General features: G+C 33.5%; 1 protein-coding gene across 1 annotated transcript; it reads left to right on the top strand.

Moving 5' to 3' along the window:
• Pex13 (peroxisomal biogenesis factor 13) lies at window positions 1-27,121 on the top strand. Its single transcript, XM_015479640.2, has 4 exons — window positions 1-163; window positions 15,673-16,367; window positions 22,619-22,744; window positions 24,776-27,121. The coding sequence occupies exons 1-4, from the start codon at window positions 72-74 to the stop codon at window positions 25,072-25,074; spliced, it is 1,212 nt and encodes a 403-aa protein (XP_015335126.1). The 5' UTR covers window positions 1-71; the 3' UTR covers window positions 25,075-27,121.
• Window positions 27,122-27,366: the final 245 nt, after the last annotated feature.

Here is a 27,366-nt window from a genome sequence, read left to right as displayed (position 1 = left end):
CGCTCGAGGTGCTGGTGTACCAGGGCCTGCACAGTCCCGGTGCGGAGCTGGAGCCGAGCGGAGGCGGAGAGATGGCGTCTCAGCCTCCCCCTCCCCCGAAACCCTGGGAGACCCGCCGAATTCCAGGAGCTGGGCCGGGACCGGGACCCGGCCCCACTTTCCAGTGAGTGTGGGACTCTTTCGGGATCGAGCTTGGTGGGCCGGAGCGAGGATTGGGCTGGCGGCAGTTGAGGCCGTTATTAGGGGGAGATACCTCCCCACCGCCTTCTCCCGGCCTCCTACTTTGGGAGGGTGGAGGGGTAGAGTTAGGACCCGGGCGCTTCCGGAGAGGGTTTCGAGGTCTGACAGCTGTTTCCTATCCGACAGCAACCTTTTTCCTAGAGCTCTTCGGCGTCTCGCTGGGTGCCACAGCTTGTAAGAAAAGGGGGCGGCTTCCTGCCTTTTTGTTTTTGCAGGACGGGGGCAATACTTCTTGACCCCCTTTAAAGCGTCAGGTTTTGGTACTGTAGCAGTTGAGAGCGGCGTTTGCGCAGCCCCCGCAATGATAGAGAGCAAAAAGTCATTAGTGAAAAGCTATTTACAACCTCAGGAGAAGTTGGTGAAAGCCCAAAAGGTCTCTTTTACGCAACTGGAATCCAACTTGGCGTTCTTTTCCAGCATAACTCAGCTAATGTTTCGAACTGAGATTTGGAGACAGAACTTTAAAGCAGGAATTCTAAATCTGTGGATGGTCTGGGAGTGGCCTTTCTGTACAGAAAGGTATTTTTCTAGGGCCTATAGGTTTTTGTTTTGTTTTGTTTTTAGTTAACACCAAATCGGTCTGCAACTTTTAAAAAGTTGAAACATACAGAATTAGAAGTTTCACGATCGTATTTTTTTTTTTCTGCTGGGTAAATGGACATCTTAATTCGAGTGGCGTGATTCCTGTATACTCTTGTAGGTTGTCCTAACTCATACAAATCCCTAATGTATTGAAATGTGTTTATTCTATGTTCTGAAATCTTGTAATCTTTTATTTACACGCTAAAGTGCTTGAATACAATATCTAATGATAGATGCATAACAAGTAATAGCTTTAATTATTTCTGTTAAGTAAGGTCAACACTTTTGCCATATTTTTAATGAGTGATTCTTTTTTCTCATATAGACTGCTTGTTGGAAGATACAGGTTTCATTTTTGCATGTTAAGGTTCTGTTGATACAAAATTAACGATTTCCCCTTTTTCTTTAATATGAAATGTTTTAAAAAACACAAAGACTGGTCAGGTGTAAGGTAATGCTTGTGTATTCACCACCCAGCCTTGAGAAGTGTTAATATTTGCCAGATTTTTAAAAATTTTTTTTAGTTGTAGATGGACACAATACCTTTATTTTATTTGTTTATTTTATGTGGTGCTTCACGCAGCCACAACCCCAGCCCTACTAGATTTTTTAAAAATAAAAGATAAACTATGCCATTCTTCTTTTCAATAGTAACTATTGTCTCTATTTTGTGTTTAGTGTATCGAAAAATGTTTTTAAACTTTAGTACTTAGGTTCATTTTATTTCATATATATGTGTACATATTATCATCTAAAGCTTAAAAACATATAAGCAGTAATATTTTTTAAATGAAAATATTTTTTCATTTTATTTTTTCTGTTGTCTTTGTTTATCAGTTTGTGAGAGTACATCATTGTGTTTTGCTAATCTTTCAGTCTGTGGCTTGTCTTTATATTTGTGCTTACTTTTGTACAGATTTTTAATTTTAATATAGCCCAAATTGTCATATTGTTTGTGTTTTTGTCATAGATAAACCACTTCTACCTAGATTAGGAAACTTTTCTCTATATTTTCTTTGAAACGTTCTGATTTTCACATTCTGATCTTTAATCCACCTAGAACTGGCTTTGATGTACAGAAATCAGTGTAAAGTACGAAATCTGTTTTGTTTTGTTTTGTTTTTTTCCTATGTGCATAACTAATCACCCCAGCATTATTTACTGGATATATTCCATCTTAGTTTATAATGCCATCTGTCTCATACCAGGTTTTCTAAACTGTGTAGTTCTTTGGGGGAAACTATCTTACTTGTTCTAGTGATCTATTTGTTCTTTTGCTAGCACTACACTGTCCTAATTAGAGCTTCATACATGCACATATGCACCAGGCTCCTGGTCTTAAGTCATTCTCCTTCCTCAGACTCCCAAGTAGCTGGGACTACCTGTGTGCCTGGCTGCAACTAACTAGTTTTGATATGTATTTATGTCAAGAGGCTCCACACATTGCTGTTCTTCAAAATTGCCTTAATTACACTTAATCTTCATGAAAAGACTTACTGGAAGTTTTCTTGAATTTATACATCAAATAAGTCTCTCCTTTATTGTGTGTGTAAGGTACAGTTGGTGAGAATTTTGTTCTTTTTTTTTTTTTTTGCCTTTATTAATGTCATAAAGATCTCCATGATGCCCTTTCTCTTATATTTTATTCCTAGATTTTATATGTGTGTATATATGTTGCTGTTGTAATGTGATCTTTTCTTTTATACTTTCCATTTGGTTATTAACTGGTGTGTCAGAGTACTAAATTTTTTTTCTTTTTTTGGTATTCGGGATTGAACCCAGGGGCACTTTACACTAAGCTACATCCTCAGCCCTTTTTATTTTTATTTATTTTATCTTATAAATATATAGACAGGGTCTTGCTAAGTTGCTGAGGCTGGCCTTGAACTTGCAATACTCCTGCCTCAACCTCTCAAGTCACAGGGATTACAGGCATGCATCACCAAGCCCAGCTTGATATTTTTTCAGTATAAATATGAATAATGTCAAACTCTTTAATTCGTTTTAATGGTTTGGTTGAAATTGTCTCATTCCGTATAAATGATTCTGTTATTTACAGCTAAACCAAGAGTTAGCCAGCATTGTTGTATTGGTACTGACTTCCATTGGAATGGTTACATTTTGTTTTTGATAGATCCCTGTCTAAATTCTCACTACCTTACTCAGATTTTTTTAAATGTTTTTTTTTTGTAGTTTGTACACAATAACTTATTTATTTTTATGTGGTGCTGAGGATCGAACCCAGGGCCTTGCACATGCGAGGCGAGCGCTCTACCGCTGAGCCATAACTCCAGTCCCACTCAGATTTTTATTATGAAGAGTATTAAATTTTATGAATGCTTTTCTGTATCGGTTAAGATTATATGCATTTTTTAAATATAAAAATATTGCTTACTGTACTTACTTTCTAAAACTGAATTATCTTGCATTTTTGGATGAATTCTGATTAGTTGTTGTTTTATATGCAATCCTGAATTCTGTTATTTTAAGACTTTTGTATATATGTTTGTAGGTGAAATTGAAATATTGTTTCTTTGTACTACTCTAGTTTCATTTCAGAATTTTACAGCCTGAGAAATGTATTCCTAATTTGTCTTTTTTTTAATAGATAGATTGTCTTCCCCTTTGTAGCTTTTAAGATTTCATATGCTAACTCTGACATTATTATGCTGTATTGGGTAATAATATATAGACATATTTTTTCCTCCTCTACAGTGTTTAATCTTATTCATGTTTTTCTTTAATTCAGGAAAATTCTCATAAGTTATATCTTTAAATATTGTTTAGGCACAGTTTTTCCCCCATTTATTCTCCCATTAGACACTTATATCAGAAATAGTTTCTGCTAAAAGTAACAATATCTTACTGTGCTTTGAACAATTAAAGACACTTACTGTTTGGTTAGCAAGAAGCCTAGAGATCTGCTGTCTCAACATTGTCACCAAGGGAACTGAACTTTTCCTGGCTTCCTTCTTTTCTGTCTGCTTTTTCTTGCTCCTTTAAAAAGAACCCAACTCCCCCACCCCACCCCCGGCAGCTTTCAAGATTTTTCTGTTTGGGGTTTTCAATTATACTTTATTGGGTTTCGGTATGGTTTTTCTTTGTATTATTCTGAGTGGTATTCATAGGGACGCTTAAATCTGACTTTGATATTTCTCATTAATTTGAGAGAAGTTTCACCCATTGTCCCTTCAGATATTGCTTCTGTCTATTCTCTCTTTACTCCTTTAAATCAAATTACATATATATACACCCTGTATTTCTTTATATACCTTGTAGGCTATTAAGCTAGTCACTGAGTTCATGTTTCAGAGGGGTTTTTTGTTTGAGTTAGGTTTGGTTTTGGGGACTGTTGTGTGTGTGTATGTATATATGGTGTTTAGTTTTAGATCCATTTGATCTGGCTTTATGGTTTCTATTCTCTGCTGAAAAATCCCAATATTGTCAGTTTTTTTATTAAACAGTTGTTTAAAGTCTCTAATAACTCCATTTTCTAGATCTCCTATAGAGCTCTTTGTATTATCTGATAATTCTCTTCTAAAAAAAAAACATGATTTTATCATAATGTAGGCCCAATTATTTTTTAATGGGAGATGGACATCACATATAGATGGTTTTAAGTTATTGGAGGACTAGTAATAGTATCTTCCTTCAGAGATTTTTATTTTTGACCAGAATGGCTAGTCACTAGCAATCTAGAATTAATTTAATCCAATTAGGATTGAGCTGATTTGAAACTGGTTTTCTTACCAAGGCTAGTTTATTTTCTGTTAGCCTTTTCACCCTTACTCCAACCATATAGCCCTTTAAGGTCCCAGTCTGAAGTGTGAGAGTACTGTAGCTCTCCTCTTTTAGAGTTCTAAACTCTAGTTTATCCTCTTAACCCAGGGATTCTATCTAACACTGCCCAGTTTCTCATCCTATCAGCCATCTTCCTGAATTAGCCTTGGTCCCTGGAGAAACATCTCAAAATGTTGTTCTTTCTGGGTCTTTTCTTGTGGATCTTGACTCTAAAACTCTTCAGTGCCTGTTCACTAACACTTTAAACACACATTTTTCTTTTTCCTAGCTTTTCTACTTTTTTTCAGTTGTAGGGTTAGTCTAATTACCTAGACTACCATTACTTCAAGTGAAATTCCCAAATTCTATAATTCTACTCTACTCCTTACAACTTTGTTTTTATAGCAACTAAACTTTTTTCTTGTTTCATAGTTGCAAGATAGCTGCTGTTGCTGTGGATATCATGTCTTAGATTTTTTTTCATTATTAAGATGCTTTTAATTCATATGAGTTTTTTCACAGATGATATTGCTTGCAGTGTTTATCTCTGTGATATTTTTAAACATATCTAGAATCTTTGCCGAACTGTTAGTTTTTCCTTGAATGAATTTTTATTCTTGTTGATTTTTGTTGGCCTGATTTCTTGATTTTTTTAATCTCTTCATGTCTGTAGCATTTTTGATAAGCTCATTTTGAGTAGAATTTTAGAGTTCTGTTTTTTCTCTTTCTTCACATTTCCCTCTCTTGTCTAAATTTCTTGTTCCATCTACCTGTTCCATTAGCACCCACCCCCATAAAAATCTCAGGTTTGAAAACAGTGGATTAGATTAAGAGTTAATAGTAGTTAACATGTTTCATATTCTCACTTGAGGATGTATCAGAGTCACTTTTTCTTAGGTCCATAACTTTCTAAAAATTTTAAACTGTTCGCAGCAAATATTATGACCTCTTTTTAGAAATGAAGGTGACATGTCTTATCTCCCAAGCCTCAGACAGTAAACTAGTTCCATTTGAGTGGAGTGTTTTTCTTTTTTTATTATTTCCTAGTAACTGGAATTCTGTCACTGATTCCAGACCCAGAACTGAGTAGGCCTGTTGCTTTATCCTTCTTTCCTATATGCATTTCTGTTGAGTTTCTGTTTCATAGACACATTTATCTTGTATTAAATCTAGATATGTCTGTTTTTCTATTTTCTTTATTATGGCTTCTAGTTTGGAGCAAAACTGTTAATTAAAGTCTGAATATACTGTTTGGCGTCCACTGATCTTTTTTAAGTTTTGCTCCATTTTTTAAATGTTGGATTCAGTAAAAGAAAAAAAAAGTTAAGAGTTCTATTAATTTGTTTACAATATCATTCAAGGCTGTTAATACATTAGCCTGGACTAGAAAATTACCATTTTGGAGTTACACATATAATTTTTACTTAGGCAAAAATCATGAGTGGATGCTAAACCATCAGATGAACAATTGTTGGGGAATAGGATATTTGTGTGGAACCAAAGTGTCATCCCATAGATTATATACTAATTAGAAAAGGAAAAATGTATTTTCATGGGAAAAGGTGATAGTTATCACCTTAAGCAGACAATCAAACTTAGTCTCACAAATAAGGAGGCAATCTGGCATTATGTGCCTCCTAATATGGTATAATATGAAGTAAACATCACCCATGAATTATTCTTGCCAAAAATTTTGAACTTGGTTGTAATCAAACCCTTGGGTACAACCTTAGTCTAATAGAAATTATAGAGGGTAGAGGTACATGTTAACATTTTTGAGGAAACACAAATCTAGAATGGTAGGACATTCTAGGAAAAAAACTGGGTAGACTTCAAAAAAGTTAGGGACTTTCTAAAAAAAATATTCTAGTTTACAAGAGAATGAGAAGACAAAACCAAATACAGTGTATAAACTTTAACTGAATTTTTGTTCATAAAAATAGTAAGAGACATTTCAATTCTTGCAGTTCGATGATAAAATAATAAGGCAAAAATAAAAAGGATAATTTAGGCCAGGTGCACTGGCAGTTACCTGCAGCTTGGGAGGCTGAGGCAAGAGGATCTCAAGGCCAAAGCCAGCCTCAGCAATTTAGCAGACCCTAAACAACTTAGTGTGACCCTGTCTCAAAATAAAAAGGGCTGGAGGTGTACTCAAGTGGGTAATCACCCCTAGGTTCATTCCTCAGTACCAAATATAAAAAATAAAAAGGTTAATTTAAAATTGGGGGAAAAAAATTGGGCAAAGTGTCTGATTAGATACTATTAGATATTATTTTTCCAAGTAAGATTTTTAAATGGCCAATAAACAGCTGAGCACAGTGGTGTATGCCTGTAATCCCAACTGCTTGGGAGGTTAAGATGGGAGGATCTTGAGTTTGAGGCTAGCCTTGGCAACATGGTGAGACTCCTTCTTGATAAATAAAAAATAAAATAGTCAGTAAACCCTGAAAAGGTGCTCAGCACCATTAGCTATCACAGTGAGATACCATTTCTCACCCATTAGAATGGCAGTAATAATAAAAATAATAATAATAAAAAGTTTTGGCAAGGATAGAAAAGTTGGAACCATCATACACTGTAAACAGTACAGTTTCTTGGGAACATAATCTGGCAGATCTTCCAAAGAGTAAACACAGTGTTTACTCTAAGACCCAGAAATTTACTCCCAAGTATATGTACCCAAGTGGTATGAGAACATGTGTCCATACAAATCTCATATATAAATGAACAGAGTGTCATTATTCATGACAGTACAAATGTCCATCAACTCATGGATAATTATAATTTGGAAATAAAGAATAATGAGGTACAGATTGAATATCCCAAATCTATAGTTGAAAATAATGCAAAATCCAACTTTTTGAGTGCCGACATGATGCCACAAGTAGAAAATTCCACACTTCCTTATATGATTGGTCACAGTCAAAATGCAGGTGCATTTGAAAAGTGTATAAAGTGCATATGAAACATAAGTGAATTTCATGTTCAGACCTTAATCCCATTCCCAAGAAATCTCATTACATGTAGCAAATATTCCAAACTCCTCTGGTAAGGGATACTCAACTTGAAACTGATATAGGCTTTAATGTGATTGAAGCTTGGGAACATGATAAGTGAAAAAAGCCATTCACAAAATACTACATGATACGTGAGTCCTTTTACCATAGATCCTCATTATTTGTAGATCCCATATTTGCAACTTGTCCTAATCAGTGAAATTTATTTGTAAAGCCCACATTAATAGTCTCAACACTCTGACAATCATTTGTCAACATGCTTAGAGCAGAAAAAGACCTGAGTTATCATTCAAATGAAGTGAAACAAAGCATCTTTCCAGTTCTTATTTCAACCCTCATGGTGTAAACAGGTGTCCATTTCACAGTCTGCTTAGTATGGGTTTTTCTTATTTTTTATGGTGATTTCACTGTTTAAAGTGCCCCAGAAGCATAGTGCTGTCTAGTGTTCAAAGCACAAGAATACTGTGATATGCTAATGAAGAAATTACATGTGTTAAGAAAGCTTCATTCAGGCATGAGTTTACAGGTATTGGTTATGAGTTCTTAATGAGCTGACAATATATATTAAGATGCCTTTAAACAGAAGTACACTTAAAACAAGTATATGTTTTGATTGGTTGATAAAAATGTGACCTGAAATTTTCTGTAACCCCAAACTTTTGTTTCTCCTATAAGTAGTGATTTGGTATTGAATAATTCTGAAAAACTTTATAGGATGTCAGTACCTTAAATAACAAGAATCAACTATTGTGAAATATGATATATCAAGAAATTTGTAATGTTTTGAACAACCAACAATAAAAAATTAAAAAAAAAAAGAATCAACTATGTATGAAATAACCAGAATAGACAAGTTAATATAGACAGACAGTAGATTAGTCATTACCAAAGATAGGAGATGGGATAGGAAATGGGGAATGAGTGCTGATGAACACAGAATTTCTTTTTAATGTAATGAAAATGTTCCAGAAGTAAATATGATAGTATATTCACAAAGGTGTGCAACTAAAAACCATTGGACTTTATGCTTTAGAATTTTATGATAAGTGAATTTAATCTCAAAGCTCTTTATTATAAATAAAGACATTTGGAAGAAATGGATAAATTTTTACTGTAATTGGATAATAGATGATATAAAATTATTGTTAATGTGTGTGATATAAAACTATGGTTAATTTTCAATGACAGGATGGTAATAGTATGATTTTTGTATAAAATGTCTTTCTTTATTAGGAAATGTTTGTTGAGGTATTGGGAAATGTATCAAGTCTCGAATTTCAAATGATTCCAGAATTTGTTTAAGACAAGAATGAGAGAGAAGTAAATATGGCAAAATCATAGAAACTACATAGAAAATGTGTGTATGTATTCTTTAAAATTTTTAAATAAGAAGTTGAGTGGAGAAGACTTTGAACACTCAACATTGAAAACATATCATTTGTTCTTCTAAGTCATAGACCTGCTTAGTGTTATTGTGCTGGTTATAAGAGAAAACAAGAATGTACCATGAATACTAAATGCACTTATTATGCTATAAAAAGAACATTAAAGCCAGGAAAAAGCAAGAGAAAAAGCTTTTTTTTTTTTTCCTTATTGGATGTTTAAATTTAATTTCCTATTATTTTTAAATAAGATTTATTGAAAATTATGAAACAGTACAAGACTGTGAGAAAAAAATCTATATCAATAGTCTATGTGATATGTGCTAAGTATTACTAATGAGAAAACCACCATAATTTTTGTCAGTGTCTATTATATCCTAATCAGATAATAAACAATATTTAGAATGAAACACATTTGGAGGAAGAGAACATCATCCAGAACCTAAAATTATTGCTATAATTCCTCACATACATCTGACAGACAAGCAAAATAGAGCCTCACACACAAAGACATTAGATTACATAAATGGAAAGAAAACAGATTCATAATGATTCTAAATAATGGGATTACTATACAGACTTTAAAGTAAATATGTTTAATATATTAAAGACAATGAAAAGAAAGGATCTTAGGAGAGAATTAGAAGTTATTAAACAGAAAAGGATATTCTAGAACAAAAAAATATAAACAAAATTAAAATTCAAAATTAAACTTACTGGGTTTGACAACAGATTAGATACTACTATAGAGAAAATTAGTAACATCGAACACTGCTGCTTCATATGTGTTCTGTGCTACAGAGAGTCTGTGGACTTGCTGCTGTTTCCCAAAGGACATACTAGCAGTTCACAATAAGATATGAAACTTGTTTCAGAATGTAGCTTTAATATTAAGCCCTCTATTTAGTTCAACTAGCATTTTCTTAATAGCAAAACTATCTGTGAAAAAAGGATTTGTTGATTTACATTTTGTTGTAAACTCTTTATCTTATTGAAGATTGACCCTGGAAGTAACAATGGACTAGAGTATAGTTGGAAAGAGAATATCTAGAATGAAGCACAAAGAGACAGAAGAATGGAAACATAGAAAGGAAGGAAAGAGATTTGGGGTGTTAGTGAAGGTATAATTTAGAAAAAAATAAAAGTATTTTTATAACTATTAAAGCAGTTTTTCTCACAGTATATGGATTGCCAATCATTACTTTTATGAAACACACCAAAAAATAGCACTGTTAAATTATTTAAACAATCTTATTTTCCATATTTTTCTCATTATAGATTCACACAACTGGTTCACAAACTTAAAACTGGTCTACAGACTATAGTTTGAATGGCGTGGTACTAAAAGAATTGAATTCATGATTTAAATCTTTCCCACAAAGAAAATTGTAAATCTAGAAGACTTCACTGATGAAGTTTACAAACTTTTCTGCAATATTAAAAAAGGAAATATTTAACTCCCCAACTTTTTTATTTTTTTAAATATTTATTTTTTAGTTGTAGGTGGACACAATATCTTTATTTCATTTTTTTAATTTGGTGCTGAGGTTTGAACCCAGTGCCCCTCATGTGCTAGGCAAGCACTCTACCACTGAGCCACACACCAGCACCCAACTCTTTTTTTTTTTTAAGAAGCCAGTATAACCCTAATACCCAAATTGTACAAAAATATTACAACAAAAGAAAATTATAGGATATTGGACTTCAAGCCAAAATTAATCAGAACAGACAAAAAAGTTTATACTGAGAAAGAGAACAATTCAACAAGAAGATATAACAGTAGTTTTAGGTCCCAAACGTTGGTGGACCTAATCACATAAAAAAGACACTACTTGAATTAAAGACCCAGATAGACCCCAGGGCAGTAATACTGTGTAATTTCAACACACCTTTCACCAATAAATAGATCATGCATACATATTATTCAATACAGAGTTAGGTATTAAGACCTAAAAATTACTATGAATCAAATTGACTTAATAGACATCTATAGAATATTTCATCTAACAACAGCTGAATACACTTTCTTCTCAGCTGCTTGTGGAACTTTCTCCAAAATAGATCATATTTTAGGCCACAAAGCAAGTTTTAGAAAATATTTTTAAAATGTTATAATCCCTTGCATCTTATCTGATCATAATGCAATGAAATTAGAAATAAATACCAGGAAAAAACATGCAGAAATCTTGAAAACATAGAGATTGAACAGTATCCTTTTGGATAAATGATGAATGGGTGATAGAAGAAATCAGGGAAGAGATTATAAATTCTTCACATCAAAGAAGAATAGTGGAAAACATACCAGAATCCCTGGCACTCATGAAGGCACTTCTGAGAGGAAAATTTATAGCCATGAGTGTATATATGAGAAAATTAGAAATATGTCAAATAAACAACCTAATGACGAATCTCAAGGTCATTGAAAAACAAGCACAAACCAATTGCAAAACCAGTTAAAGGAAGGAAATATCAAAGGTCAGAGCCAGAATCAATGAAATAGAGGATTAAAAAAAGTATGCAAAGGAGCAGTGAAACAAAGAGTTGGTTCTTTGGAAGGATAAATAAGATTAATAAGCCCTTGGCCAAAAGAAAAAAGACCAAAATTAATAAAATTAGAAATGAAAAAGGAGAAATCACCACAGACATACAGAAATCCAGAGGATCATTAGGAACTAGTTTGAAAACTTACACTCCAGTTAATTGGAAAGCCTACAAGAAACGGATACATTTCTAGACGTGTATAACCTTGCCAAAATTGAATCAAGAGGACATTGAAAGCCTAAACAGACCAATAACTAGCAGTGAGATAGAAATAGTAATAAAGAGCTTCCAAAATACAAGAGCCCAGGACCAGATGAATTCTCAGTATAATTCTACAGATTTTAACTAAGAATTAATTCCAATTTTTCTTGAATTATTCCATGAACTAGAAAGGGATGGAATACTTCCAGTATTACCCTTATACCAAACTACATAAGGACACATAGAAGAAAACTACCGACAATATCCCTCATGAACTTAGATGCAAGAATTCTTAATAAATATTAATTAGCAAATTGTATTCAACAAATAATATGATTGTACATCATGATCATGCATCATGATCATGTTGGTTTTATCCCAAGGATGCAAGAATGGTTTAACATATAAAAATCAATAAATGTAATTCACCATATAAATAGAATCACCATCATCTTAATGGTACAGAGAAAGCCTTTGACAAAATTCAATTCCCATTCATGATTTAAAAAATCAGAAACTAGGGATGAAAGTAACTTATTTCAACATCATAAAGCTAAATACAGCATACCTACATTGAATATCATACTAAATGGGAAAAAAACTGAAAGAATTTCCTTTAAAATTTGGAACAAGATAAGGATGTCCACTCTCACCACTCCTATTCAATATAGTATAAGAAATATTAGCCAGAGCAAATTAGACAAAAGAAGCAAATTTTAAGAAACAAAAATGGGAAAGGAGGAACTCAAATTATCACTATTTGCAGATGAGTCTCTACTTAAAGGAACTAAAAAGTTCCATCAGAAGACTGCTAGAGTTAATAAATCAGCAAAGTGGCAGATTACAAAATTAACATACAAAACTCATAAGCTTCCCTAAATAATAAGGAATCTGGTGAGAAGGAAAATAATCCCATTTACAGTAGCCTCAAAAAATAAATAAAATACCCAGAAATAAAATTAACCAAGTAAGTGAAACATCTCTATAATGAAAACTATAGAACATTGAAGAAAGAAATTGAAGACAACACAAGAAGATAGAAAGACTTCCTCTGTTCATGAACAGGCAGAATTAATATTGCTAAAATGGACACATTACTAAAAACAATATACAGATTAAATGCAGTCCCCATCAAAATGCCAATGGTATTCTTCACAGAACTTGGAAAAAGTCCTAATATTTATTTGGAAGAATAAAAGAATCCTAGCCAAAGCAGTTCTCAGCCAATAAAACAATGCTGGAAGCATCACAATATCTGATTTCAAATTACACTACAGAGCTATACTAACAAAAAACTGCATGGCACTGGCATAAAAACAGACACTGGTTCAGAATAAAAGACATAGACAAATGCACATATCTACAGGCATTTGATCTTTCACAAAGGTGCCAAAGGCCTTTTAAACAAATAATACTAGGAAAACTGGTTATCCCTATGTAGAAGAATGAGACTAGATCCTTATCTCTCACCCTGCACAATAGTTAACTCAGAGTGGACCAGGGACCTCAGAATTAGGCCATAAACCATGCAGCTGCTGGAGAAAACATAGTGTCAATACCCTAACATAAGGGCAGGCAATGACTTTCTCAGACCGCTAAAACTGAGGAAATAATTTTAAGAGTTAAGAAGTGGATTGGCATAAAATTTAAAGGTTTCTGCACAGCAAAGGAAACAAGAATGTGAAGAGAGAACTTACAAAATGGGAGAAAATCCTGCTAGCTACTATTCTAAAGAATTAGTAAACTATAGCAATACATGCGTATCCAAGTGTATAGCAACACAGTTCACAATAGCCAAGCTATGGAACGAGCCTCTGTGTCTGTCCAGGTCCAAACAAAGTCCAGCAATACAGTGTGGCCCATTTGGTTTTACTTCAGGAACATAGGGTGCCTTTTACATTTGTATAGTAATGTAATTTACCATGTTAGGAGAATAAAAGCTAAACATCACATAATCATCTTGAGAGATGCTGGGAAATCATCTCTCATTAAATCATTAAATGATTTCCCAGCATCTCTCAAGATGACTATGGTCACCCTTATACAAAATACATGTATGAAGATTTGAATTTGGGACCAACATACCTTATAAACAAACAGAGATATGAAAATTTGTGGTATATATGTGTATTAAGAATTGTAATGCAAAAAAAGAATACATGTATAATGGCAAAAAAATAGTGTTCATTCATAGTAAAAAAAAAACAAATAGCAATAGAAAACTACTAAATTTCTTTTTAAAAAAACTACAGCAGACATCATAATTTATGGTAACATTGAAAACTCTCCCTTTGAAGTCAGAATGAAGCAAGGATGTAAGTCAAACCTGTAAAATTGAAAGCCAGGTACAGTGGTACATGCCTAAACTCCAAGCTACTTGGGAGGCTAAAACAGGAAAATTGCAAGTTTGAGGCCAACCTGAGTAACCTAGCCAAGCCCCTGTCTCAAAATAAAATAAAGGAGCCTAGAGATGTACATGTAGCTCTGTGGTAGAGACTTGCCTGTCATGCACTAAGCCAGGCAACCCCCAGTACAAAAATAAATAGATAGATAAATAGATAGATAGGCAGACACGTGTGTGTGTATGTGTGTGTGTGTGTGTGTGTATATATATATATATAAAATAAAAAAGGAAATTATAAATCTGTCATTATTCATATGTGATGTGACTTCAGATATTCTAGAAAATATAAAAGGATCCAAAACAAAGGTGCTAGATACAAGGACCATATATTTGAAAATTCATTTTTCTATCTAACAGCAACTAAATGATTTTAGAAAGATACCATTTATAACAGCATCAAAAAAGCAAATATATAGAAATAAATCTTTAAAAACTTTTACATAGTAAACAATAAAATATTATTGAGACTTAAAGTTATTTTTAAAACATTGAGAAACATCTTTAAAAGACTTCAGTAATATAGTTTTCATTATATTTGTGGTTGAAACATTTAATATTATAAAGATGTTGAATTCATCTCAGATTAACCTGTTGATTCCATATAATCTCAAACAGCATCTCAATAGGCTTTGGTGGGAGAGATGTAGAACTTGAAGCTCTGATTGTAAAATTTATATGGAAGTGCAAAGGCTCAAATGGCCAAAACAATTCTGGAGATGAACAATGTGGGAGACGTTCTTTTATTGGATATTAAAACCTATTATTAAGGGCTGGGATTATGGCTCAGTGGGAGAGCACTCGTGAGAGGACCTGAGTTCGATCCTCATCACCACATAAAAATAATAAAGATATTGTGTCCAACTACAACTAAAAAAATAAATATTTTTTAAAACCTATTATTAAACTATAATAGTTAAGATAGTATCATTTTGGTGCAAGGATGGACAAATATTTGTTTGTAACTAATCTTAAGAAATGGGTAAGAGTCTTAAGAAGGCACAGATTGAAGATAATAATGTCAGAATAACTGAACAGGAAAATAAAGTTTGGTCAGCTTCTTTTAAATTTGTTTTGGCAATGAGATTCTTAGCATCTGGCTATTAGAGACTAATCCTTAAATTCGTCCCCCTACTTTGCATTCCAAGACTATCAATGGACAACCTATAGTCACAAATAGTACCAAATCCTATACATACCTATGATAAAGTTAAATTTATAAATTAAGGACAGTAAGGGCTTAACAATAACTAATAATTAAAAGAGGAATTTTAACAATATATTGTGAATGTGGTCTCTTTCTTTGTTTCTCAAAATATTGTACTGTACTGATCACCATTGACTGCTAATAACTGAAACTATAGACAGCAAAATCACAGATAAAGGGTAACTACTCCCTAAAACATCCTCACATAGAATCTGTCATCACACTGCTTATTAAACAAATATATAGAAGATGTTTAATAGTTACTTTGAATCGAATTTATTGAGTGCTTAAGTAACTGTTTTCAATAATTTTTGGTTTTAGATCTGCTGACTTGGGTCCTGCTTTATTGACAAGGCCTGGACAACCAACACTTACCAGAGTGCCCCCACCTATTCTTCCAAGGCCATCACAGCAGACAGGAAGCAGCAGTGTGAACACTTTCAGACCTGCATATAGTTCATTTTCGTCTGGATATGGCACCTATGGAAATTCATTTTATGGAAGCTATAGTCCTTATAGTTATGGATATAATGGGTTGGGCTATAACCGCCTCCGTGTAGATGATCTTCCACCCAGTAGATTTGTTCAGCAAGCTGAAGAAAGCAGCAGAGGTGCATTTCAGTCCATTGAAAGTATTGTACATGCCTTTGCCTCTGTCAGTATGATGATGGATGCTACTTTTTCAGCTGTCTATAACAGTTTTAGGGCTGTATTGGATGTAGCAAATCACTTCTCCCGATTAAAAATACACTTTACAAAGGTTTTTTCAGCTTTTGCATTAGTTAGGACTATAAGATATCTTTATAGACGGTTACAGTGGATGATGGGTTTAAGAAGAGGCTCTGAGAATGAGGACCTGTGGGCAGAAAGTGAAGGAACTGTGGCTTGTCTTGGTGCGGAGGACCAAGCAGCTAACTCAGCAAAATCTTGGCCAATATTTTTGTTTTTTGCTGTTATCCTCGGAGGTCCTTATCTCATCTGGAAACTTTTATCTACCCACAGTGATGAAGTAACAGGTAAGAATAAGGGAACAGGTTCAGACAACCATATAATTTAGATTTGTTAAATTAACATTCTTTTTATTCATTTGTATTTACTTTTTGATCTAGTTATTTTCCATTAAGAACTTCAAAATTAGAAAAGGAATGTCACAAAGACGAATTTGCCGATTTAGTATTAGTTCAGTTTAACATACATTTCCTAAATACTATTTACAAGGAACTGAACTTGGTACTGTGGAGGATACAAAAGATGCATAGGGCATAATCCCTATTTTTCTAAAACTTTTTGGGAGGGAAGTGATTAAGATACATATACAGTGACTGGGGTTGTGGCTCAGTGGTAGAGCTCGCCTTGCATGTGACAGACCCTGGGTTCGATCCTCGGTACCACATAAATAAATAAAATAGAGATATTGTGTTCAAATACAACTAAAAAATTTTTTTTAAAAAAGATATATATACAGGTAATTATAATGAGACAAAGTGTAGTAGGGATTAGGACAGTTAAGGAGACACAAAGTTTCTCGAGCCTCTTTTTATATGCAGCATACTGTGTTAGGTATTTTCTGTATTATAATCTCATTATTTCACAAATCCAAAAGTAAGACTTATTCTCATTTTACAAGTGGCAAAACTGAGGTTCAGAAAAATCACCTGTCCAAGGTCACATCTTTAATAAGGCAGAACCAGAAACAAAACCCAAGCTGCTTGTCTATTAAGTCCATGTTCTATGAACTGTTACAAAGTGCTAGAAAAGTGAAGCTAATATTTTTGGCCCTGCTATCCAGGAAGAAATGGCATTTGCCTTAGGTTTTTGAAAGATAGATAACATTTCATCCACTAGTAAGGAAATGGGGAAAGGAGGTCAGCAGATATAGCTCAGTGAGAGAGTGCATGCCTAGCTTGCATGAGGACCTGGATTCAATCCCCATTACCACACACACACAAAATAGGTGGGGTTAAAATACTATCAAGCAGATGGAACAGCTTGTAAAAGGCTGAAAATAAGAGATTTGTTATGCAGCTGTCGTATATTAGCTGTCCTATTCATCCTTGAATAGAAGGATGTTAAGAAATAAGGTTGAGAAATTATGTTGAAGCTTAATAGTGGAAGATCTTACTTCATTTGGGGTTTATTGGTAGTTTTTTGTTTCTTTGTTTTTTGTTTTATTTTGTTGGTTCAAGTCTAAACTGAGCAACTTATAGCAAGGCCTTGTCTCAAAATAAAAAATAAAAGAAGGGTTAGGGGAAAGGCAGCGGAGCACAACAGACACTAGGATGGCAATTTGTAAATCAATGGATGTGTAACTGATGTGATTCTGCAATCTGTGTATGGGGTGAAGGTGGGAGTTCATAACCCACTTGAATCAAAGTGTCAAATAGGATATGCCAAGAAATTTGTAACGTTTTGAACAACCCACAATAAAAAATTTAAAAAAAATAAATAAATAAAAAAAATAAATAAAAGAAGGGCTGGGGATGTGGTTTAGTGGAAGAGCACTTGCCTGGCATTTTCAAGGCTCTGGATTCAATCCCAATGCCACTAAAAAATAAAAGATGAATTTTTGAAAAATCCTGCCCTTGTGGCAATCTAATGATAGGAGACAGTAAACAAATAAAATTTAGAGTAAACTGGAAGGTAATAAGTGCTATAGGAAAAAATAATAATTATAAAGCAGGCAAGAATGTTAGGGAGTATCAGGAGGAAGAAGAGGGGTTACATTGCTACATATAGTCAGAAAAGGGCTCCCTGAAGGAGGTGAGGGAATAAGTCCTACAGCTATTAGAGAGAAAAGTGTTTGAGGCATAGTGAGCAGCAAAATTGCAAAGGTATTTAAGTGACAGTGTGCCTGGCCCATCAAGTGAACAGTAAGGTCAGCATAGTGGCAACAAAATGAGAGTCGCAAGAGGCAAGGGGGGAAGAATACAGGGGTTGGACTTAATGAGTTTGATGTGTCAATGGAACATTTAAGTGGAACTTGAGAAAGTTTCAGAGAGCAGTTTAAAAGGCAGGATAGGATCTTAGGAAAGAAGTAAAAAATAAGATATATGAGTCATGTACATAGAAGTGATAGAAGAAGGGGCTGGAGTTGTGGCTCAGTGGTAGAGCGCTCACCTAGTACATGTGAGGTCCTGGGTTCCATCCTCAGTACCACAGAAAAATAAATTAAAAAATAAAGATACGATATCTTTGTGTACAACTAAAAAATAAATATTTTTTAAAAAGAAATGATAGAAGAAATAGTAAGTGGATTATATTACAATGGTAAAGAAATAGGAAAGAAGAGAGGATGTTTTAGTGAGCTTTTTTGCTATTGTGACCAAGATACCTGATAAGAACAATTTTAGAGGAGGAAAAGTTTATTTGGTGCCCGTGTCCATAGATGGTCAGCTCCATAGCTCTGGGCCAAAGAAGAGACAACACATCATGGCAGACGAGTGTGGTGGAGGAAAGCAGCTCAGGATATGTTACCAGGAAACAGCTTTCCTCACCAGGACAAAACATAAACTCTAAAGCCATGCCCCCAATGACCTACTTCCTTAGCCATACCCTTGCCCACCTGCAGTTACCACCCAGTTAATCCTTATCAGTGGATTAATGAATTGATTAAGTTAAGGCTGTTATAACCCAAACATTTCACCTTTTAATCCTTTTGCATTGTCTCACATATGAGCTTTTGGGAGACACCTCATACCTAAACCATAACTGAGGGTAAGATGGAAATCACCAAGAACAAAATTAGAACCATGTTTTTGCTGCATTATAAAACCAAAAGTGGAAGGAGGAAGTTTTAAGATCAGGAAGAAAGATCATGAATGATATCAAGTGCTATAATAAGAATGAGAACTGAAAAAAGATCATTAGATTTGGTAGTTGGAGGACATCAAGCTCCAGCAGGTAGTTTTGGTAGAGTGGAAAAAATGGAAACTTTTTTTTATTTTATATATATGTATAGATAGATAGGGTTTTTTCTTTAGTTGTCAGTGGACCTTTATTTTATTTATATGCAATGCTGAGAATCGAACCCAGTGCCTCAAACATGCTAGGTCCAAGATGGAAACTTTTGAAGGGCGGAAGGGGTAAATAAACTCAGCAGGCACGATGGCCCAAACCTGTAATCCCAATGGCTCAGGAGGCTGAAACAGGAGGATCGTAAATTCAAAGCCAGCCTCAGCAAAAGTGAGGCACTAAGCAACTCAGTAAGACCCTGTCTCTAAAATACAAAATAGGACTAGAGATGTGGCTCAGTGGTTGAGTGCCCCTGAGTTCAATTCCCAGTACCCAAAATAAATAAACTCAAATTTTAAAAGGAAAGATGAACAGTGAATAGAAGAGAAGAAGAATAGTTTGTCAGTGTAGTTATTTTCAGCTTTTTGTTTTGTCTTTTAAGAAGTTAGATCTGAAGTATGTTTTTAGGGTAAAAGAAGTCGTAGAGAAGGAGTGATTAGAGATCAGGAAGAGACAGAGGATGAAAAAGCCTTTTACGGGCTGGAGATGTGGCTCAAGCGGTAGTGCGCCCGCCTGGCATGGGTGCGGCCTGGGTTCGATCCTCAGCACCACATACAAACAAAGATGTTGTGTCCGCCGAAAACTGAAAAATAAATATTAAAATTCTCTCTCTCTCTAAAAAAAAAAATGAGTGAGATTGTTTAAAAAAAAAAAAAAAGAAAAGGCCTTTTATAGGAGGTAGAAGAGAATATGATCTAAGGAAACAGGTAAAAAGCAGGGTCAAAAGAAGGGGAAATGGGTTATGATACAAAGAGATTTTTGTAAATGAAATGGAGGAAACTTGGGTCTTATGACTTTGCCTACTTAGAAGAGGGGTCTGCAAATTATGGCCTATGGACCAAATCTTGCCTGCTCCTGTTTTTGTATAACACATAAGTTAAGAATTTTTTTATATTTTTTCAGTAATTGGAAGAAATTTAAAGAAATATTTTTAAATCAGAAAAATTTCTGATTTGACGATGATTTGAAATTCAAATCTTAGCACATGTTGAGTAAAGTTTTATCGTAACAGCCATACTCATTGTATATATTGTTATGGCTGCTTTGTGTTATATGAGCAGAGTTGAGTAGTTTTCACAGAGACCATCTGTGATACTCTCATTGCTTCATATTCTTTTCTGTACATACATTGTTACAACACAAAATTTTTTCACAAGTGCTTACTTGACACATGAGAAAAGTAGATTTTGAATGTCATATGTATAGTATGGATTATTTTGTTATTGAATTAGATGGTAAAGCACTACTTACTATGCAGTGACACTCTAGCTTTTTAAAATAAATATAATGTACATCATTACCAGACTGAGCACTATTCACAAAATCAATGCTCAGAAACAGTAGGAACTTTACAAATAGAAATCTGTTATCATAGCAAATTTCCTTACCCTCCCCCATAAAAAAGGAAAAGGAAAATGAGGCTGCAATTAAAATAACTTTCTGAAAAGTTCATTTGTTAGCCAATCAGGGAAAGCTGTTTACTGATGGTGATTGCAACTGCCAAGAAATATGTCCAGAAAAAGTTAACGTTAAAGACTTACTAGCTTTCAGTAGGAACAACTTCTTGAAGCGTTAATAGCATTTGGAACAGCATAGCCAACTTAAAGCAAATGAAGGACTGAGGCTATAGCTCAGTAGCAGAGTATGCGCTTAGCATGTACAAGGCCCTGGGTCTAATCCCCAGCACTTAGAAAACAAGAAAGTGCAAGTTATTTGAATATTTTTCCTAAACTTGTAATGACCGGATAGATGCTAATAGTGCTGAGTTTTTTGTTATTTTGTTTTTCTTGTTTGTTTGTTTGTTTGTTTTGAGGAATATGGATGAATTTGAAGTGACTTAGCCTCAGTGAATATTATGTGGTGTAACTACAGGCAAAAATAGTTGAATTGAAACACTAATTCAACTGAGGTGGAATCTACTAAGATGTATTGCACCTGATGGTGTGAAAATATAGGTAGAGCAGAAGGCAGATTAGTTGGACAAAATTTACAGCAGGGATATTGCAGAAAATATTTGAACTTATCAGGTATTATTGAATAAATAGTATCAAGTTAAAATTTATTTACTTTTATGATATAACTATTATTAGTTATGTGAGTTTTTCATATGTAGAAACTGAAGATTCTGACTTTACCTACTATACAGCAGTTCAGGAGCTTAACAGGGGTTGTTACTTATTTTTTAATTGAGGCCAAGGTTGAAATTTTCCTAAACAAAACCATCCTCAGTCACCATTATTAAACATAAATGGCTTTAACAATAAACTTTTGCTATTAACTTATATAATATCCTTAATGAATTAAACATAAACCATAAAATAGAATAGTACCTGTGTGTAAAAACTTACACTGGAGTAAAGTTATTTTGACAGTGCTCACATTATTTGAATTACAAATAATGTCACTGCTTTATACATCTCCCAGACTGTCAGAAATTAAAATAAGAAGTGATATCTCAAGTCCCACACAAATTTGCAGCAGATAGATTTTCCAAACTCAAACTACAATGCCAGAAGTAACTTTTAGACTTCTAATGCAAAGAAAAATTCCATATTTAGGAATCCATTTAACTGTGTAATTGAGGAGCTTGCACTTAGTCTTTATTCAAAAGTGATTAATCTGCAATGTAATGACTTGGTAAAAGGCAAAATCAAGGGAAGAATTTGACAGAATTATATTCTAGACTATTAATCTCCCAAGTAATGCATATGTTTAATTAACACCACATGCTCATGAATGAATTGGTATCAGGATTTGGCAGTACCTATTGTGTGAAAAGACATTGACAAAGATGAAATACCTAAAATATCATTTAATTTAGCATTAACAAATGAATATTGCAGTCTAGTCCAAATGAAGCAAAATACTACCCTCACCCCAAAATATTCCATCTGTCTTAGTAGTAGAATTATATTACCCCCTTCCAAAAAGAAAGAAAACTCATTATTACAATTTTGGATTTCATCATAACATTCTATATTTTCCTTTTGGCCTGCAAAATCTAAAATACTTAAAGCAAGGGGGCTAGAATTTTTAGCTCAACAAAAAGGATAAAGTTCATAAGAAATAGCCTAGTGAATACACTGTTTACTTAACATAGCATTCACTATAAAATTTATTTGGGAATGAAAGACTTTTTTCTTGGTAAATGAATTTATGCAATTTATATTTATGCAATTATAAGCCATAGACAGTAAAAGATCTATATTTTCCTTTTGCATGTTTTACTAACTTAAATTCTTAATTTGGCTTATAGACAACATCAACTGGGCAAATGGTGAGGATGACCATGTAGTTGCTAGAGCAGAATATGATTTTGCTGCTGTATCTGAAGAAGAAATTTCTTTCCGTGCTGGTGATATGCTAAACTTAGCTCTCAAAGGTAACAAATCATGAATGAATTGGAATCACATCTGAATTTTTAGTATTTATAAATATAGTATTAGAAACAGCAACAAAGGATCTTGTTCATGTTAGTTAATTTTGAGGTAGCTACTGGAATTTCTCTTTTGTATTATTTTTTCACCTTCCAAATCTGAAGAAGTCAGGAGAAATGCCCCACCATTCTGTTCCAATAATATTTCATTGACATGGTTTTTTGTAAACTTTTGTAAACACTTGAATTACAAATTCTTTTAATCCCCACACAACAGTATGAATTAAGGACTAAATGTAGCAAATCCAGTAAGCCAAAGGAATTATTTAATATCTTTTAAGGGTCTCTGTCTGTCCTTTGGCTTTCATTATTTGAATAGTGTTTAATTCAGAAACTCCATCATGAGTTGGGCATGGTGGTGCGTGCCTACAATCTCAGCCACTCGAGAGGCTAAGCCAAAGGATCACAAATTCAAGGCCAACCAGCACAACTTATCAAGACCCTGTCTCAAAACTTTTTAATAAAAAGAGCGGGGTTCTAGTTTAGTGGTAGAGTGCTTGCATAGAATGTATAAGACATTGGGATCAATCCCCAGTACCACAAAAAAAGGAAAAAGAAACTCTATCATGAGTATCCTAAGAATTATCATTATAAAGTATTTGAGAACCTTAGCAAGAAATTAATACATATCTCAGATTTATTTTTGGACCAGGTCACTAATAGTTTTTAATGACTTCAGACAAAATGATCTTTTCATTCACTTTTCTTCAGGAAGAACAACCAGGATTTTCATGAATTTATTTCTTAAAAATGTATGTGTTTGGGGCTGGGGTTGTGGCTCAGCAGTAGAGCGCTCGCCTAGCACATATGAGGCACTGTGTTTGATCCTCAGTACCACATAGAAATTAATAAATAAAGGTATTGGGTACAACTGCAACTAAAAAATTTAAAAAAAAAATGTGTTTGTGGGGACTTCACGATTATTACAGAAAGTCACCTTTTATTATCCTAACCCTATTTTACAAGTGAAGAAACATAGAATGAGTTAATTGTCCAGTACAGAAAGCTAAAATTTGGTAGAGCTGGACTATGAGTCTGAGTTTGTCGGACTTCAGAGCCTATGCTTTTAACCACTCTGGCTAACTTTTCCATGGGAGTATATATTAAGGGAAACTTTCTTTGCTGCTTACTAGTTTTAGTCACTCTTTACATAGGAAAAAAAAAATACCTTCAATGTTCAAATTTTTCCCATCTTTAAAATTAATTTTCACTATCTTCAGGATTAGTTATCACAATCACATGGAATGAGTTTATATTTGAGCCAAAAGTTACATAAGGAAAACTGACTGCATAAAATTGTATGTGTCTTTAAAAACCAGTGTTGTTGGCATGTCCCTGAATTACTAGCTACTCAGGAGACTGAAGCAGGAGGGTCACTTGGTCACTTGAGACTAGAAGTTTAGGACCAGCCTGGCCAACATAGTGCAATCCTATCTCTTTAAAAGAGAGAAAGTATACATTTACTTTCTAATCTTGCCCCTAACTTACCCAAATGAGTAAAAGTATTAGATATTCCTTAGATTCAAATTTAATAAAAAAGACACTGATGTTTTTAGATTTTTGAGAGAACTGAATCTGCTTACACTATAAGTGGACCTGCTGAGGTTAACTTTTACTGTTTTATTCTTCAAGTCAAAAAGAAATAGTAGAAAATAAAAAAATACAAAATATAGGAATGGACTTAAAGTGAGGCATAGTGATGTGTGCCTGTAGGCCCAGTCGGAAACCTAAGGCAAGAGGATTGCTTGAGCCTGAAGTTTGAGGCCAGCCTAGGTAACATAGTGAGACCCTGTCTTGGGGAAGAAAAAAAAAATCCTGAACTGTTAAGCCCACTCAGCATTTGATTTTGAATATACATGCATGTACTGTTTGTTCAGATGTTATTTATAAAATTGCAATATAGATTTTACTTAACATTTACCATTAATATTGTTGGATATCCAAAGTATAATTACAAAATTGTCTTTTTTCCATCAGAACAACAACCCAAAGTGCGTGGTTGGCTTCTGGCTAGTCTTGATGGTCAAACAACAGGACTTATACCTGCGAATTATGTCAAAATTCTTGGTAAAAGAAGAGGTAGAAAAACGGTGGAATCAAGTAAAATTTCTAAGCAGCAACAATCTTTTACCAACCCAACACTAATTAAAGGAGCCGCGGCTGCCAATTCTTTGGATGAACAGGAAGCTGCCTTTGAATCTGTTTTTGTTGAAACTAATAAGGTTCCGAGTGCACCTGATTCCTCAGGGAAAAGTGGAGATAAACAAGATCTTTGATATCTTTCATATTTGAGTGCAGTTGAACAATACTTTGGAATTCTTTTTAAAATTATTTCTTAAAAAAATTAATCTTCAATTGAAGGAAAATATTTGTTATTATCTATTCCAGGTGTTTTGCTGCTAGAAATTATTAAAGTTCTAAATGGGAATTATTAAAGTTCTATGTATTTTACACTAGTTGGTCGAGTGACCTGGTTATACTTTACAATTTATTGGACCATGAGGTGGGCTTTTAAGATTGTGGAAAGCTGTCATTTTCATCATATTTAAATCCGAAATTTATTTGAAAAATAAGACTGATGAATTGTAGAACGCATGGTTTACAACATAAGGAATCATTAGTGCTTCTAAAAGTTCTAGATTAATTGAAATCTTTAGAAATTGGGTGATAACAAATATGAAAACAGGCAAAAAGGCTAATGGTTTATACTCTTAAGTAAACTGAATAATAAAAATTTTCTGATCTGTGTTTTATCCAGTGTTAGGTTTACTTTATGTAGTAGTATGTTTTTACCCACAGTTGACGTTATCTTTTCTTGTATTTATAAAAATTCAACTTGAAAAGGTCATTAGAAGCTTAATGAAGGAAATGGTTCTAGAATGATAGAGTATAATTCTTTATCCTTTGCAATACAACTAGTTTTCATTCTGGACAAATCAGAAGATATGAAAGATTTACATTTTTCTCCAACAAAGACTCAAGTCTTTTGAGTTTGTACTTAATAATATGATCAGTTCTAATAGTAATGATTTTTAATCTTTTCATATAGTCTCTGCTTCTACCTAGGGCAGAAATTTCATATTCTGGATGTTCATTAACACTGAAAATGTGTCATATTGACTATGCATTTCTTTTAGATTTAGTTTTTACTCCTGAAACTATAAATAAAATATTCATTTGCCATTTAGAATGTAATAGTACTATTTGTTTGTTTTATGCTTAATAATGATCTTAAACAAGTTTTAGTACACTGAATATTTCCCCATAAAATTGGAAAATTCATACACTTGCTGTGATCATACTACAGATTAATACTATCAGGAATATAGGTATGCAAGAATACATTTATAAATATTGTCAAAAATTTTTATAAAAATTGTGATTTAGTATTTTTATCTTTCTTATAGATTTGTGTTTTTCAAACAAGTAACTCAAGAATAGTTCAGATTAAACTATATCTATATACCCAGAATACAACTTTGCTAACAGCTTCTTAGGAAGCCCTTTTTTGAAATGACAGTATGGTAACAAACATATTATTTAAAATGGAAATCTTTACCCTGTGCAGAAAAAAATAAGTACATGTAGTAAAATTTATTATCTTATACCTATTTTTCTAATATATACATATTAGCCCTCAAATTAAAAAGGTAAAAGTTTCTCATTGTTTTTCATTTGTTTTACAATTAAAGATTCTTCTTTGAATTGTTAAAGACTAATTTATGGAAATTTTGTTCTTGAAGCACATTTTTAATAAAACAAATTATTAACATTTGGTCTTGAGATATCTAAATTGAATGCTAGAAATAAATAAATGTTTTGTCAGCATTACTTAGGTTAGAAAAGTTGAGGAATTAAGATAATATTTGTGACAGCTGTTAAAGATGTATAAGGAAAGGAGTATAGTACAAAATGAAGGAAAACAATTTCACCTTTCTTTGGTTAAGTACGCTATACAGCAGGTGATATCTAACTTCTAACTTTGTTTAACAGTTCTCTTTCTATTAAAACTCTAGAAGAGTGCTACTTTATAGAAACCAAATTTTAAGTTAAATAAATCATAAGTCATAGTAAGGAAACAATTTTCTAATTTATCTGATGACATTTTATTTATTCGAGAAAGAAAAAAGTAACAAGGACTATAAATTTTCATGTCATTTAGGTATTTGATTTAGTCTGTCAGTGTAGCAATTAAACATTAACTTGAAGAGAGCTATCCTTATTTGGTGCTTTCTTTAATGGAAAAAAGAGCAAATTGCAGTTAAATCTTTATTTTATAGACTGTGAACTTTTACTAGAGAAATAAAAATATATTAAGCTTGATTGACTTTTTTTTTATTGGTTGTTCAAAACATTACAAAGCTCTTGACATATCATATTTCATACATTAGATTCAAGTGGGTTATGAACTCCCATTTTTACCCCAAATACAGATTGCAGAATCACATCGGTTACACATCCACATTTTTACATAATGCCATATTAGTAACTGTTGTATTCTGCTACCTTTCCTATCCTCTACTATCCCCCCTCCCCTCCCCTCCCCTCCCATCTTCTCTCTCTACCCC

This window comes from Marmota marmota, unplaced genomic scaffold, assembly GCF_001458135.2.
Source record: "Marmota marmota marmota unplaced genomic scaffold, marMar, whole genome shotgun sequence".
Lineage (NCBI taxonomy): Eukaryota > Metazoa > Chordata > Mammalia > Rodentia > Sciuridae > Marmota > Marmota marmota.
Note: the sequence above shows the minus strand (reverse complement) of the source record. Positions and strands in the feature narration are given on the sequence as shown.